At 40.7% G+C, this 17,230-nt stretch overlaps 1 protein-coding gene across 1 annotated transcript in view; it reads right to left on the bottom strand.

Moving 5' to 3' along the window:
• EEA1 (early endosome antigen 1) overlaps window positions 1-17,230 on the bottom strand; it is a 74,416-nt gene that overhangs the window by 15,433 nt on the left and 41,753 nt on the right. The window contains exons 12-20 of the mRNA XM_084272740.1: window positions 11,218-11,367; window positions 10,106-10,225; window positions 9,671-9,874; window positions 8,878-9,078; window positions 7,392-7,505; window positions 5,972-6,127; window positions 4,017-4,156; window positions 3,070-3,400; window positions 1,484-1,585 (exon numbers count right to left, since the gene is read on the bottom strand). Coding sequence (XP_084128866.1) covers window positions 1,484-1,585; window positions 3,070-3,400; window positions 4,017-4,156; window positions 5,972-6,127; window positions 7,392-7,505; window positions 8,878-9,078; window positions 9,671-9,874; window positions 10,106-10,225; window positions 11,218-11,367 — 1,518 coding nt within the window. The remainder of the gene's footprint in view (window positions 1-1,483; window positions 1,586-3,069; window positions 3,401-4,016; window positions 4,157-5,971; window positions 6,128-7,391; window positions 7,506-8,877; window positions 9,079-9,670; window positions 9,875-10,105; window positions 10,226-11,217; window positions 11,368-17,230) is intronic.

Below are 17,230 nucleotides of genomic sequence, written 5' to 3'. Positions count from 1 at the left end.
GAGAAGGCTGAGGGAAGACCTTATCACCACCTACAACTGCCTGAAAGGAGGTTGTAGAGAGGTGGGTGATGGTCTCTTCAGCCAAGTGACAGGAGATAGGACAAGGGGAAATGGCACTAAGCTGCCCCAGGACAGGTTCAGATTAGATGTTAGGAAAAAATTCTTTACTGAAAGAGTTGTCAGGGCCTGAAACAGGCTGCCCAGGGAGGTGGTTGAGTCACCATCCCTGGGTGTGTTCAAAAAAAGGGTAGATGAGGTATTTAGGGATGTGGTTTAGCATAGGACAGGAACAGTTGGACTTGATGATGTTAAAGGTCTTTTCTAAATTTGTGATTCTCTGTAGGAATCTGAAAGGCTTGCCCTATTCTACTTTCCTCTAGCCACTTGCTATTTTCCTCTGCCAGAGAACAGATACCAAGCTACACCTTTCTTGTGGCCCAGTCTGCCCACCATTCTGTTTTTATAAAGAGTGGTGGCTTATTTGCAGTTTCCAAGTATACTACTGTTACTTCTTGCCCACAGAACCAGACCATCCCACAGCATCACCGCTTCCACATCTACCTTCTGCTTCCAAGCTAGGTGGTTCAACACTGCCATGCAGATTCAGATTTTAAGAGCTGTCATTAAGACACTAAGATCATCTGGTTTTCCCAATTTCCCCCCCACCCTTAGAGCAACTGCAGTCTGCTTTCACCATTCAAAATTAAGAGCAGGCAGGTTGGGCTCTTCTACTGTCAACTGCAGCAGATACCAAACTCATCCTCCTGCACTTGCCACAGAGCCCCACAGTGGTTCTGCTGAATGAGAGAGGAGCCAGGAGAGCAGCAGCAGTAGTCACAGAGCCATTGCCATCATTCCTGAACACTCACAAACCCTCTCTCAGGAAGAAAGAGTCCATCAACCTATGTCCACTGATCATGTCTTTTCTAACTCCTTTAGGGAATGGGTGGCAGCTTGGGTAAAGAAATCCATGAAAGTGGATTTGGCCTTCAGGCTGCCAGCTGGGCTGTGTGATTGTGCAGTCTGAACACCCATCTCTAAAAAAGAAGCACATTTGGTCCTCAGGCAGTCACAGGCAATTACACAAGTTTGGAAAAGCAACTCAATCCTCCAAGGATATCTGAAAATGTCCTGTCAATCACACAGAGAGCAGACTGATAAGGCCTGAGACTAAAACAGATCTAAGGATAGGAGATAACGATTTTTATTCTTCACAGACCATCACTATGAAGAGAAAAAAAACAAGTAGAGGAGGATAAGGTAATACAAAATAAATGTTTCACTAAGGGAAAAATCCCCCTAAGGGATGTGGGGCACAGAAAGGCGGGAGTAAAACCTGTATTTTAAAACTTCATACTAACTTCTTGAAATTTTTAGTATCGCCTTATTTCAGCACCCTGGGCAGGTTTCAATATGAGAACTGCAACGTCTTTATCTCTCATCAGCCCCAGCATATCAAACTGAAACTAAGTGGACAGCTTACCCCATCTTTTTTTTCCAGTGAGTTTTTCAATTCATTCCTCTCCTTAGTTACAGTCTCAGTTTGTATCTGGAGCTGGTGTTTTACTTCTTGGTAAGATTTTTCCTAGAAAACAGAAGAGAAACAAATGCTTCTGTGAGCTTCTAAGAGCAGGCACCAGGTATTTTCGCAGGATCTACAAAGGCTTGAAAAATGCTGCTTTCTTTTTCAGTGAAAAAGCTTTCCTTCTCAGCTGCAGACATATTTTCAGCTAAAAATTTCTCAGACCTTTAACAGTGGCAAATCTAAGCTGAACACAGCTGATACCGAATGTAGTAAATACAGCCATGTGCTGAAGAGTTATTCAGATTATGGTCTCCCTGTTTGAAGCTGCTGCTGTTGGCACCCTTTCTCCTTGTAGGCAGCCAGAGGCCCATCACTCTCCTCAGGATCCAAAATTTCTTGATGCTCTAAAGCTCACAAGCAAGTACATTTGCAGGATTTGTATGCAAATACAACTACATTTTAAACCCAAATACTAGGCACTTAAAGTCAGTGGCAAGCCTCCAAATTACTACAGAATTAGATGTAGAATCTGGACTCCTATCTTTAAGGTGGGGAGAAAATCCTTCAACTTTCTAGGAGACACAGTATTTAAACAGCAGTAGTTAAGTAAAGTAAACAAAAAGGCTTATCTTAAAAAGGTGAAAGAGTAAAGGAAAAATGCTATTTTTAACTGGGAGCAGATTTTTTTTTTAGATCAGAATAAAAGCAGCTATGAACGAGTTCTGGGAAATGGTGATATGTAAGATGAGAAGGGACTGAAAAAAATAGCCCTACCATGTCTGAGATCAGAACAACTGTGTAAGAAAATTTATAAAACATGTATTGATATAGCACTCATTCATATTACCAAAAAAAGCAAAAGAAGGAAGGAAAAAAAGATGTATTTTATGGCTATCAGGAGTTTACTCTCGTTACTGTAAGAGGTTGCTCTGTCAGACAAGCACTTGTTGCTGTACCACCACTTGTGAGACATTCCTCTGAAACCCAAATAGTTCTAGCACTCTGATAATACCTTAAGGTAGGCATTTCCAAATGACAAGATGATGTTACTCTGCCTGCAGTACACAGACTGCCAGCGTGTCCACACAACTGCCCAGGAAGGTTCCCTGTCAAAGACTCCAGAACTGAAACTAAAAGGGCCTCATAAAACCTTCTTCAGTGCCGTGACACTTCAACAAAGGGTTTAAAAATGCATTTTGTTAGTAATAAGGCTGATGTTTTGGGTTATATTTTTTTAAAGAGGAATTACCCCATCAAATTGTTTCACTTGTCTCCACTTGGAGTTCTTCACCATATAAAAAGGCATGCAGCAAGGAAAAAGGGATCCTGCTGTGTGATATGACTGACGTTTAGCAGTACAAACACCCAAACAAAGGATTCTAAGGTAGGACACATGTACGAACAACTAAAAATCACAATTTGTTTTCCCTTAAGGCATTTAATTCCCATGCACTGTCATTGTATGTACACTCTTTTCAGAGAGAAAGCAAAGTTATTTCATCAGACTGTAAATACACCGATCTCTAATGAAAGAAACTGCTAACCATTTCTGCCACAGCTGCTTTTCCTTTTTGTATTTCTTTTTCTAATTCCTCCTTTCTTTTCTTGAAGGATTCAGAACTTTTTGAAAGTTTGTCTTTGGTAGCTGTAAGGTCCTTCAATAGAGTATCCTTCTCCAATTTCACTTGTTGCAGCTCTGACATTGTTGCTTGCATTTTACAATCTAATTCCTTGAGTTGTTTACATGTATCTTGATTTGATTTCTCAAGGTTTTGCTTGAGGCTGTCCTTCTCCTCCTCCTGCTTTGAAATTTGCTGCTTTGCTTGTTCAAGGGCCTCAGATTTCTTCTGTAAATCCAATTTAGCACTAGACATGCTGCAAATACAAAAAGAAAAACAAAGTGGGTTTTTTTTTAATTCCTCTTCACAGGTTCTTTTGTATCATTAAACATCTCTATTATTTAATATATTAACTGTAGAACTACTTCAAAGCAGACCTTTTTTCATCTAGAACATGGGCATTTTGTCTCTTCAATGAAGATATACCAGCAATTCTAAATATTACTTCAAGACGGACTTTTCTTCCTTAAATATTATGAATAGATACTACCCCTTTGCTTTTTATGCATAAATGGCAAATTAGTCTCTGAAAGTTACAGAGCTCTAGGTCTTTAAAGATGGACCTCAGTATGTCAAACTCTTTAGATATTTAGCTGACAGAGAGCACAGTGAATAAACTGAAGGAGTGTGCTGAATCACAGCATCCAGTGACTCGCCTGAGACAACATGGCAGCTGGAGTCTGCACGGCACACACAGTGAAAGAAAACAGGGGGGATGATACAACTCGGTTCCCATAGCAGAGGGAACACATCGCTTCTATCTGTGATTTTAAGAAATCACAGGAGGAAAGAACAGAATTTCAACTCCAATCCAAACCCTTCTAAGTTGTGTATCTGGCTCTGAACAGTGCTGTAACACCGGAAATGCGTACGCGTCTCTGGCAGCTTCAAGTTGTTTACTCAGGTCTGCTGTTCGGAGGTCTAACTCTGTAGATTGCTGCCGCTGCTGCTGCAGCTCCTGAAGGACTTGTTCTTTGCTCGCTTTAGCATCAAGAATGTCAGATTCAAGTTTCTGAGAAAGAAAAATAAAAGAGTTAGTCATCAGAACACAACCAACAAATGAAAAACAGCAATAAAAAGCAGAAGTCACCTAGTTGGAGTAGCACTTACTGTAGAAAGTCTTCAATGTAGAAAGTCCCCATTCTCTCACACCATCTACCTGTTTCATTAGTTTCTTATTCATCTTTCATTATTTAGTCCCTGCAAATCTCTTGCTCAGCCAGAAGCAAACTATTTCAGTAAAACATTCTGAAATCATCTTTAAATTAAGTGCCGAGCAGACATTTTACTGCAAAGTAATAGATGAAATGCATAAATCATAAAGAACCTATACAAAAAAGGCCATACAAAGCACTCAGTTTGGGTGCCAGGTTATCAGCCATCACCAAGTAGCTTCAGCATTTTCAAATGACTGCTGGTTTACATATCCCAAGAACTTGGTGATTCTTTATGACAAACCAGAGATACAAAGATACAGCTGTAAATAAACCCTACTCTTACCTGGAAGAGGTTTTTCTTGGTTTGTTTTTAGAAGGTACTTGTTCACTTCCAGGTAGGAGTCTTCAGCAGATGGGCACTGCTTAGACTCTTCCACACACTGGTTGTTTTATAGGCATCTCTGCTTTCATGCAGCGGCCATAAAACAAAGTGGTCAAGTTTCTCTGAGAAAATTCCTGAGGGCTTTTTGCTTTGTTGGCTTTTTTTGGGTTATTTTTTTTTAATACTACGTGTTCAACTGGAATAATCTGAAAGAACGGTGATGACATCAAGATTTTACACAGCACTGCATTCCTGTTGACAGCATCGACAACCCTGCTCAGTTTCACACTCCAGCTACCAGGAACCTCGTAAAACCTTGTGCAAGCAAGCACTGTATCCCTCCCAAGCATTTCTGTTTGTTGGCTACTTGTAGAATTTTAGCAAAAGGATGAAAAGTAAAAACACAAATGAAAGTAGGCAGAAAGAAGCAGTGTGCAGAAGGAGAGCAAGATGGAAGCACAAAATAAAGCTAATGATGCAAATGCATGACTGCTTTATTTTTAAATAGCATTGGATTTAAAATTTCACATGGCAAAAACAACCTTCCTTCTCTTCTACAGAGCACACAGCTTGGAAGAACACCCCACTCAGTCTTGAGCATAAAGACTGCTAATCTCCCTCAAAACACTGCAAAAACAACTCCGCATTGCTCTGAAGATCCCTGTATCATATGGTTTTATGTAGCATGAATTCTGACCACCAAGAATGCTTAGCAAATATTGAACAAAGGTGAAAGCCCAGATTTAAAAGCTTTCAAGCATCAGGATTAATTTACATCCCTAACTGAAAATATCAGTATCTCAAAACACCAAATGGTTCTGCAAACCTTCTGCCAAAATTATGCCTACCTGAGGAGAAAAACTGATGCTAGAGATGGAATGCACTACCAGACAGGAAGTGTTAACTTAGACTAACCAATGTGATAAGTATTCCCCCCCTACCACTTGTAAAGCCTGTAAAGGTTGACCTCAAAGATTAATTTTGTGAGTTTCTGTTGCCTCTCATAAGACCTTCCAGGTAGCACAGGGGTTGGTACAAGGCCACAGACAGGAAAATAACAGCAGAGCAGCAATGCCCTAAGCCTCTTCTTAGTGTGATATGTTAGCATGAAAGATGAGGAAAAAAGGTTTAAAGGGTGGATCAGGAGACACCAGAGAAAAATAAAAACCTACAGAAGTGGTATTGGTATAATCCTTCCCCCATAATTTGAGCACAGCTTTTGGCACATACTAGCAAACATCAGAGTACATCAGTTTCTGTAAGCTCAGATACTGTGTTCAATACAAACCTTAAGCTGTCCCTCTAGCTCTTCTGTTTTCTGTTCCAAATAAAGACGTTTCTCTTTGTTCTCTTTAAGATTGGCTTCCAGCTGAGTGCAGTATTCCTGCTTGTCATTCAGCTTAGCTGTAACCTGATCCAACTGAACACTGACCTTGTTTAACTCCTGAGGTAAAAATAAAAACATGAGGGTTGTTAGCTTTTAAATAACTTCCAGAAATTACTCACATCACATATGCTTCAAATGATCTAACATGTTCAAATTAAAAAGGAAAATGACAGAGTTTTTTTTACTCTGAAGGACAAGAAAGCGAGAGGGGAAACACAAACAGGTGCACAAATTCTCTCTGTTCAACTCATGAAATTTCTATTAAAGCCTCAGTATCCTTCTCACACTTTACAGGTTGTGGGCTAAATCTTAACAAAGGTGTTTTCAGTTACTAATGGGAGAGGAACTGTAGGTAATAAATGCACCAGATCCTGAAATTGCAACAGTAACTAGAAACACTACAAAACCTTGGAGAAAAATTTTGCTGTCTTTATGAAATCCAGAACCACTGAAAAGGAAAGACAAAACCATGGAAACAGACAGACCACACACCAAAGAGTACCTCAAACCATTTGGTTCAACACAAAACAACTTGAGTTCCACAAAAGACAGGAATACATTTACCTAGTAACCACTATGATGGCAGCTACATCAAAGCTTCTTGCTCTCCAACCAAGCTGATTTTATTATTAATTATTTAATAAGTTGCAAAAAGAGGTCTTCTGTTTATAGCAATTAAATACATTCCCACCCTAAAAATGCTGTTATGCTAGGATCTGCTGGATGTTTCCATGAAGACCACCGCAGCATTGATTCTAACAATGCAAATACTTGATTCCACAGCTGGAGGAAAGCTTCACTAGGCTGAACACACACTAAAACGTGCCATTTTAACAACAGTCTTCAGGGGAGATTTGTGTCTATTGGCATACAGATAAATATTTCTGAATGCAGGTATCTGACTATGAGTTTATCTGAATCTGCAATAAGAGTTAAGAGTTTTCACCTGTACACAGTGCACCCTACAATCTTTTCCTCTCTTTTCTCACACAGGTGAGAAAGGAGTTATACTCCAATAGGACAGCTTGGATTCTGAGCCATACTCCTACAGCAAGAAGCAGACTCCTAAGTAAATTACAGAATGTTAGGGATTGAAAGGGACCTCAAAAGATTCTTTAATCCAACCCTTTACATTGCAAAATGTATCTGGCCCAGATTGCAGCAAGAACTGAACACATATCACGTGGTTAAAAATATCCTAAATTATTATTTCCAAATGCTTATTCACATGCATGGTTAGTTTGTAAACAGACTATTCTTAGGTTATGTAGTAGTTTTTTTAGGTAATGTAGAAACTTTGTGTTTGTATGTTGCTTATAACCTGTTGCTTATCTTGCAGCGCATGCTGGGCAGTGTCCAGATGATTCTGAAGATCAGCTCTCTGAGCAGCTTTTGATGCTTCTGCTGAAAGTAGCAATTCAGTCTTCGCTTTTACCTGAAAAATGAGTTGCATTTCACTAAAACAGCTATTTTACCGAAGCTCATTTTAACTTTTTTATACTTATCAATAACTTTAATTGTAAAATCATCAGTTTTCATGTGCTAGTGTAAAAAAGAAAAAAAAAAAGGAAGATTTTCAAGATTTAGAAAAATAGCAGCATTTTAAGCTAAAGAAGGTCAAACAAAAAAACCCCAGCAATCCCACTCATCATCTACTCTAGGAAATTATTTTCACTTACTAACAAGTAACAACGGGGAAGACTTACTGCATTCACACCCGTGTATACCTTGATAACCTCAGACTAAACGCACATTTAAAGGGCTCCAAAATGTTTAAAAGCAAAACAAATAAACAACAAAACAAAAATGTGCTTCCACACAGCACCCTCCCTTCCTTCCAAAAAAAACAGCAAACAAAATTTAGAAGGTGGCTCTGAATGGTGTTGGTGGATAGAGGCAATATTCCGGGTCAGCAGCTTCTGTGGTTTACTGTTTTTCTCCACAACAGAAATGATACTTCTCTGAAGACTGCAAGGAAGATCACATTGCCTTAAAAAGCAGCCACAACTGTCCAGAGATTATTCAGTTCTGGCTCTGATGTCCTAGTGAAAAAACAGCTCAGATCATGCAGCGAATCCCAGTGAAAACATCATAAAGCTACATCAGACGAAGTTCCTAGACCTGTTTGGAAACTGAGCGATACTAATTCAAAAGATATTATTGTATATTAATACAAGGACAACAGTACTAGCTGCATCAAGCATACCAATGCAAGATCAAGTATTATTTATTCTTTGGAATAGCTGAACATAATTAGCAGTTCTTGGTTTAAAGAGTATTTAATAATAAGAGAGTCCATGCCAAGTCTGGACTGGGGATTTTCCTTGTTTAATAAATTAAATCAACAAGAAGTTGGCCCACAGTGTTTTTGTTTTGTTTTTCACAAAAGTCACCGGCACAGGAAATTTCCAGGCACAAGATCTTAGTGACTTGACAGACTTTCACTCTGGTGCAGAGGATCTGGGACTGGTAAGGAGCAGCCATTTGGATGGCTAATCATTACGAATACAACAAGAGGTGCCAGAGGACAGATTTTCCCAACTCAGTTGTGAACTCTGGGGGTTTTACAATTTAAAAAATAATCAAACAACAAAATGTAGATAAAAATAACAAGAAAACCCAACATTTGCCATCTATTGCTATTCTGAATCCACTTATACTTTCCTCAATTTTATCTACCTCGTCCTACTTTATTTGTCTGCTAGTAGAAACATGCAATTGTTCCCAAATTGTTTTTTACACTCTCTGTTCTGAATACAGAAATCACAAGCAGGATTTATCAACAACACAGTACAGAGTTCCATTACCTGGACATCAAGTTGTGAAACTTTCTCTTTACTTTCATTTAGCTGGCTGGTTAGTTCAGTGATGTTTGCTTCCAGGGAAAGCACACGGTCTTGAGAAGCTCTTAGATGTGCCTTTTGCTCCTGCACTTGCTCGTGCAAATTCTCTTGGGCTTGTTTATGACTTTCTGATTGATTCTTCAGCTTCTCTGTCATCTGAGTTACCTGCAGTGAAAAAAAATAAAAGGAGGAAATGAGAAGACTGGAACAGTGTGTCCAAAGAAGTCATCAATCTTTTGAATTTTAGCTTGTCATGACTTTGGAGATTCGACAATGTATCACACTTCTTTTTCTGAACTATTACAGTACAGCTGTATCGTTATCAGAATTTAAACAGGTTACCAGTTAAAAATGGAAGCAGAAGGGATTTGACAATTCAGTCTTAATGTAACAAAACCAAATTAGTAAGGAGACAACAGAGGCAGGTTATACTGAATTTTGGTGTTGAAGGCAGGAATTCAACCTCTTTTTGCAATAAGAGAAACAAACATTTATGCACATACAAAAATTATCTGTAGGCACATATTACCAGGATATCTACAATATGAAACAAGTAGAAATTCTTTCCCCTATATTGATATTGTGGAAGTCACCAAAACACAAGTCCTGTGAAATTTACACTAAGATCTTTAAAGTATGTATAAAAGAAATAGCAGGGTACAGAAAAGACTAATGCCATATCTGATGAGACAAAAAAAAAAAAAGGAAGCAAAATTCAATAGTGATAATGAAAGAAAAGAAGTCACTGCACTCTTACCTGTATTTGCAAGGCGTGGTTTTTCTCTTGCAGCTGGTTAAGAACTGCTGTTTCTCCTTCACCAGCTTGAATTTTTGCATACAAGTCCTCTCTTTCTTTTTCTAGCAGAGAGATGTTTTCTTTGCTTTTTTGAAGCAAAGCCTCAAGATTTTGAATTTTTTGGTCTTTATCTCCAATTTGCCGTAGTACTTGCTCCAAATCATTCTAGAAAATGGCATAATAGCTTCCTTAATTATAAGGGACCTTAGAAATTATTCCTAATGCATAAAATGTTGGATAAACTTATTAAGTGCTCTAAGTATGCTCTGCTCTAGATGTACAAGTTAATTTATTGAAACCAGTATAAGTCATGCAAGTCATTTTTACAGAGAAATCATATCTCAAGTAATGAAAACCTGAAATAGGCTTTCACATGAGGATACATAACTATGCTACCTGGGCTTCTCGTAGTTTTGCTGTAGTATTTTGCTGAAGTGTCTGCTGTTCCTGGTGCTGCTGTTTTGCCTTATCTAATTGATGTTGCAATTCTGTGGAGCTTGCTGCTTTTTCCTTCAGCTGAAAAAAAACCAACCAACCAGAACAGATAATAAGTGAACAAGCATCGTTCAGTACGCTAATAGTTCTCAGTGTTCATTTTAATGCTAAAAAATTTTACTCAAAACATGAATATTTGAAAACTGGTATAAAAGTAAAAGTGTGTGATGCTAGTTAAAGGATCAAAATCTAAGTAAAGCTTTCATTACTATTAATAGGTGAGATTCTATATCAGAAGTGAGAACTATAAAACAGTTATCAGACGTACATGTATATTTTAGCTCTGAAAAATCTAAAATATAAAAGGTTTTTAGTATGTTTTTTCCAACAGTTGTTAAGATGTAACATGAGTAATAATATAGATACCTGTAAAAAAACCCCATTATTATTACTATTATTAGCAGTTTTAGTAGCAACTTCAGTTTAGCCATCTCTCCATTTCTATACTGGTCAAGACTTTGCATATTAGCTACAGAAAAGCTTTAAAGCTTTGACAACGTACCACTCAGGTATTTGGCCAATCCCCATACAGGCAGCAGAAAATCAGCAACATATGCAAGATGCTCATTAAAACAAATGAAAATTAATAAAACAAGTGATTTTTTCCCATCCTCCACACACAGGTTATTAACTAACGATTTGCTGTGCCATGTTCACTTTTTCTTCACATAGGGCTTTATCTCACAAAAATACCTACACACCAAAGTTTACCCATATGAGCTTACGTGCACCTAAGTCTTTTTTCATCAGATCCTTAGACAAAGCTCCTAAGAGCAAAAACCACACCTTTTATTCACTTGTAAAGCACAATGAACATCCATGCATTTGATAGGCATTCATCCTTACAAAACCTGTAATGCAAGTGGCATTTGGGCTGATTTTGGCAATTTTACTTTTAAGACTTCAACAAAATTCCCATAAGGACAAACTTTAAAAATCACAACATCACAAGAGTATTTATACAAGCTACTATCAGAACCACAACCAAGTAGAGTCCGCATGAAAGACCCTACCTCCTCTTCAGCTCGAGAAAGTTTAAGCTGCAGATCAGCCACCTGCTGCTCTTTGTCCATGAGTTTCTCACTAGACAGCTGCCTCTGTTCCTTGAGCCGCCCATGCGCTTCCCCCAGCTGCCGCTCTGTCTCCAGAAGTTTACTGTGCAACTGCAAAACAAACAAAAGGTCCTCCATTTCTTCAGTCATTCTTTACAATGCTGTAGCTTTAGACTCACTCTGTGTGATGTTTAACCTAAGTTTTCATAGCTCAGAGCAAAACAACTACGCAAGCTCCTGAAGTCAGGTATGTCCATCATAAACCTCGGAAACACAAATCATCTTAAAGAACAACATCACCTGCACAAGCGTGAGCAAATATTCCAAATGTAGGTTGGAAGTTCCTTCAATATGAGTTACAGAAATTCAACAGAAACACAAAGGAGGCAATTCTTCAAAGGCCTAAGGACTGGCACGTCAAATAGTATCACGTTTGAGGAATCTCAGTGCACACCCTCACTCCTGTAGGCCCAGTGGCTGAAGCATCATGCCTTTACCTGTTCCACTGGCTGACACAATATAGCATCACAGACAGGTTTGTGTTGGAAAGGGCCTCAAAGCCCATCTAGTTCCAAACAATCACCACAGACAGGGATATCTTCCACTGGATCAGGCTGCCCAAAGCCCCATCCAACCTGGCCTTGAACACTGCCAGGGAGAGGGCAGCCAACACTCCTCTGGGTAACCTGTGCCAGGGCCTCACCACCCTCACAGTAAAGCATTTCTCCCTCATCTAAATCTACCCTCTTTCAGCCTAAACCCATTACGCCTCGTCCTGTCACTCCATGCCCATGTAAACAGTTCCTCTCCATCTTTCCTTTAGGCCCCTTCAGGTACTGGAAGGCTGCTCTAAGGCCTCCTTGAAGCCTTCTCCTCTCCAGGCTGAACAACCCCAAGTCTCTCAGTCTGCCTTCACAGGAGAGGTGCTCCAGCCCTCTGATCATACTCTTCTAGCAATGCAGAACAGTGCAGGATTGTAATTTTTAGCTTGACCTGGCTAGATCAATGGCATCCAGTCTCTGCAGAGAAGAGATAGATGAACCTTGAATGTAGGGTACACAATAACTTATAGTCCAGCACCTTCCAGCAGCAGAGAGTAAGTAGGGGGGTGACCTCTTCCAGCTGGACATGAGCATGCCTTATGATTTTTTAAGTCATCAAAAGCAATACTGCACCAACTTCAAAGTGCAAGGATGGCCTTTTACAATTCATTGTTATAAAAAGCTTGCTCCATAAAATCAGCTTTTCTTCTATTTGAAACTCACTACAGGCCCTAGGTTACTTCCTGCCCACTCCTACATGAACACATTCACAGATACACAAATGAACTTTCCTATCAATGCAAAACCAGAGAATGGATCAGACCCTGAAGAACTTTCTACACATATCAGAATGAATGAAGCTTCCTTCCTATGAATTTATGTCCAAGGCTCTTGAACCGCTCACCTTTTAACTCCAGGTCCACCCTTCAGTATCCTTAAACCTTCCTCATGTTATCCTCAAGCCCCTACTAATATCTAGGCAGAAAGCAGCACAATCTCGTTGCTCACTGCAAACTACCCCTTGCTTGCCAGCTGGCTGTCTAGTGGGACAGTGGTTTTGATAATATTAAATTTTCCTCACAGGCACTGGGCCACGGGGGGAGGGGGTGGATGGGAGGTATGAATATGACTCGCTCTCTCCTTTACCCAGCCACCTGGTTCTACAGAAACTGAACAGTGAAGAACCTAATGCTGAAGACCTTTGAGCCATCTGTCAAAATTTGCCTAAAGTTACAAAGTTACAGGGGATGGAGGCAGGGAAACAAATGTGTTTATGCCGTTTTCTTAGGAAAACATGCTAAACTATTTTTTATATGTCCACAACGACAAAAACTGTGAATGAAAAGCTGTTCACCATGTGGCTGACATGCTGATTGCTAGCTGTGACAGCACAGTTAAGAGAGAGGCAGAAGAAGGAGGAGGAGGACGGGTGAGGAAGGAGACCATATTCTCTCCTTCGCTAATCAAGAACATTTGTCTTTTTCTGCAGGAATCACTGAATTATTAATATCTCCTCCTCACTAAAAATATGAACAAGAGCTGGAGGAAAAAATCTAACGAAAAAAGGGTGCAACAAGGTAACTACTGTAACTATTCGTGGCTCTGTTGATACCAGGAGAGAATGTTTGGAAATCAAGTAACATTTTAGAGAAGTCGCTTTTATTCCAGGCACAGTTAGGTGTTTCTGAAGGACTGTAATGTCAAGTAAACAGAACCATAAAATGCGGGATTAACCTACGCTATAGGACACAAAAATATTCAGACTTTCAAAGATATAATCAAGTAGATCCAAATTTCTCAACAACAACAGTATTTATTAGCAACTAACGTTTCTTCAAGACTGAAGGAGCCTGTATTTTCTTGTGTTACCTTCTTCCTATTGCTGTGCCAGAACCAACATTATCATAAAAGTTTCCTTCCATTGTGAAGATCACTTCTTTCACATCACCCACACTCTAAAATATACAAACTTAACCAGACATGCATCTGTTCAAATGAATTTTGAGAAGATGGCAAGGATTCTTTGAGAACTAAACAGCTATACATAAACCTCCATAAGCAGCATTCCTTATGTCAACATAAGCCATTGGACTACATGCATAAGAAGATAATTCCATGAAAGTATTAAGTGAACAAATAGGAGAAATTTTGTCTTTTCATGACAATACAACTGAACTCTCTTTCAGAGGGACAGAGAGGAAGGTAAGTTCTTGCTCGGCTTTAATTTAATTTTATTCCATGTATGAAGGGCTTTCTTTCCTCTGATATTCTTTTACAATGCAATTCTGAAACACACCCTCAGAGCCAGCAGCTTGTTCAGGTTTTCTTGCTCAGACTGTTTTCCTTCCCAGTGCTATCACCAGAGAATTGTGTGATGCCTCCGTTTCCCTTCACAGGAATTCCTTCAGCAATGCTTCAGGCACCATCCTCCTACTTCATTTTCTCACCCCAAAAATCCTTCCTGAAAAATGCCCTCTCAGGCTGAAGCCAGATCTCAGCTCAACATCTTGGCTGTGCTTCTGAAGCTCTGCACACACATTGCCTAGGCAGAGAAAGGCAGTTCTACCAAGTGAGGATTCCTAAGCAGATAGTTGTATTAGTTATCTCCCCTCCCCCTGACAGGAGGCTGATGGGAGAAGGAAAGTCATTCTGGGGATGTAGTACATACATAAATGAAGTTTTGCCAAGACACTTGGCAAAAGTGGCATCTTGTTCTTCCAAGATAAACTGTACACGCACAGCTTGCAACTTAATCTATTTCAGACTTGACAAAAGGTTGAAAATTGAGAAACACTCAATTTAAAATGATAAAGCTTTAGAAAGAGATTAAAGTGAAGTACGTCATACTAACAACAAACCGGATCATTTTTTCCATCTTAGGTCTGAAGACAATTCCTGATGCACAGCTTTTCCGGGCAACCTGTTCCAGTGTCTCACCACCCTCAGAGCGAAAATCTTCTCCGTAACATCTAATGTGATCTTCCCTCTTTCAGTTTAAACCCATTGCCCATTGTCCTGTCACTACACTCCCTGATAAACAGTCCCTCTCCAGCTTTACAGTAGCCCCTTTAGGTACTGGAAGGCTGCTCTAAGGTATCCACAGAGCCTCCTCCACACTGAACAAGCCCAAGTCTCTCAGCCTGTCTTCACAGGTGAGGTGCTCCAGCCCTCTGATCATCTTTGTGTGCCTTCTCTGGACTCGCTCCAACAGCTCCATATCTGTCTTGTACTGAGGACCCCAGAGCTGGATACAGCACTCCAGGTGAGCTCTCACAAGAGCAGAGGAGGAGAGTCACCTCTCATGCTTCTTTTGATGCAGCCCAGGACACAGTTGGCTTTCTGGGCTGCAAGTGCACATTGCCAGCTCATGTTGAGCTTTACATCAATCTGCACCCCCAAGTCCTTCTTCTCAGGACTGTTCTCAATCCATTCTTTGCTCAGCCTCTAGCTGTGCTTGGGATTGTGCCAACCCATGTGCAGGACCTTGCACTTGGCCTTCTAACTTCACGCAGCTTGCACAGGCCCCCCTCTGAAGCCTGTCAAAGTGCCTCTGGATGACATCCCCTCCCCTACAGCATGTTGACAGCACCGCACAGCTCAGTGTCATCAGCAAACATGCTGAGAGCACACTTGATTGTGGCTTTATCTACCTTACTGAACCAGAACAAATAATCTTGCTGACTTATTAGGATTTGTCTATTACCATATTTGTCATGGAAACTCAATATTCTGGGTTGCCCTCTCATTTGACAATACTTTGCTTATTTCAGGGAATGTATCAACAAAAAAATGGGAGGGGAAAAATGTAGGATGAAAGAAGAATTCATTTAACACTGTAAGAGAAAAAAATAGACAAAAAGCCTGTGTCAGATAAGCTAACACCTTTTTTATCCACATAACAGAAAAGTAAAATCAGAATCACAGAATCACAGAACATTACGAGTTGGATGGGACCTCAAAAAAACATCTAGTCCAACCCCCCTGCCAGGGCAGGATCACCTGGACTAAATCTCACAGGAATGCACCCAGGCAGGTTTTGAATGTCTCCAGAGAAGGAGACTCCACAACCTCTCTGGGCAGCATGTTCCAGTGCTCCATCACCCTCAAAGTGAAAAACATTCTCCTTATATTCATATGGATCTTCCTATGCTCCAGTTTGCACCCATTGCCCCTTGTCCTATCACTGACCATCACTGAGAAGAGCCTGGCTCTGTCCTCCTGACACTCACCTTTTACATATTTATAAACATTAATAAGGTCATCCCTCAGTCTCCTCTTCTCCAAGCTACAGAGGCCCAGCTTCCTCAGCCTGTCCTCATAAGGAATATGTTCCACTCCCTTAAGCATCTTGGTGGCCCTGTGCTGGACTCTTTCAAGGAGTTCCCTGTCCTTCTTGAACTGAGGGGCCCAGAACTGGACACAATATTCCAGGTGTGGTCTCACCAGGGCAGAGTTGAGGGGGAGAAGGACCTCTCTTGACCTACTAACCACACCCCTTCTAATACACCCCAGGATGCCATTGGCCTTCTTAGCCAGGAAGCCACATTGCTGGCTCATGGTCATCCTGCTGTTCACCAGGACCCACAGGTCCCTCTTACCTATGCTGCCCTTCAACAGGCCAGTCCCCAACCTATACTGCTACGTGGGGTGGTTCTTCCCTAGATGCAAACCCTACACTTGCCCTTGTTAAATCTCAATAAACTTCTTCCCACACCCAGCTCTCTAGCCTGTCCAAGTCTTGCTGAATGGCAGAACAGCCTCTGATGTGCCAGCCACTGTGGTGGTTTGGCCCTGGCTAGGGGCCAAATGCCCACCAGAGCCAATCGCTCACTCCCCTTTTCAGCCAAAAAAGGGAGAAAATATATGTTGGGAGGCTTAGGATTCAAGGTAAGGAAAGAGGGATCACTCTGCAATCAGCATCATGGGCAAAAGAGACTCAGCACAGAAGAAAGGAAAGAAAACTCTCTAATTTATCACACTGCACTACACACACAGTGACACCAGAGTCAGGTAATGAGAAGTGCAACCAGATCTTAAAGCACCTCCCCCCATCCCTCCCTTCTTAGCAGACTTAAACTTCATTCACAATTTTACTCCCTTCTTCCCCCCCTTCCCCACCATGGCACAGGGAGGGGCAGGGAATGGGGTGTGGGGTTACGGTCAATTCCTTACAAACTACTTTCCTTCTCCAGATCTTAACACTTCTACTTCCCCCCAGCCCTCCCTTCCCTCATCCAGGTCATCAATAAATATATTGAATAGTACAGGTGCCAATAGCAATCCCTGAGGGGCTCCTCTAGACACAGGCCTCCAGCTAGACTCTGTCCCATTGATCAAAACTCACTGGCTTCTTCCCTTCAAACAGCTCTCAATCCACCTCACTACCTTCCATACCACACTTCCTCAGTGTAGCCACAAGGATGCTTTGGGAG

The sequence above is a fragment of the Gallinula chloropus genome, assembly GCF_964237585.1.
Source record: "Gallinula chloropus genome assembly, chromosome: 1".
Classification (NCBI taxonomy): domain Eukaryota; kingdom Metazoa; phylum Chordata; class Aves; order Gruiformes; family Rallidae; genus Gallinula; species Gallinula chloropus.
The sequence above is the reverse complement of the archived record's forward strand: the minus strand, read 5'-3'. Positions and strand labels throughout refer to the sequence as shown.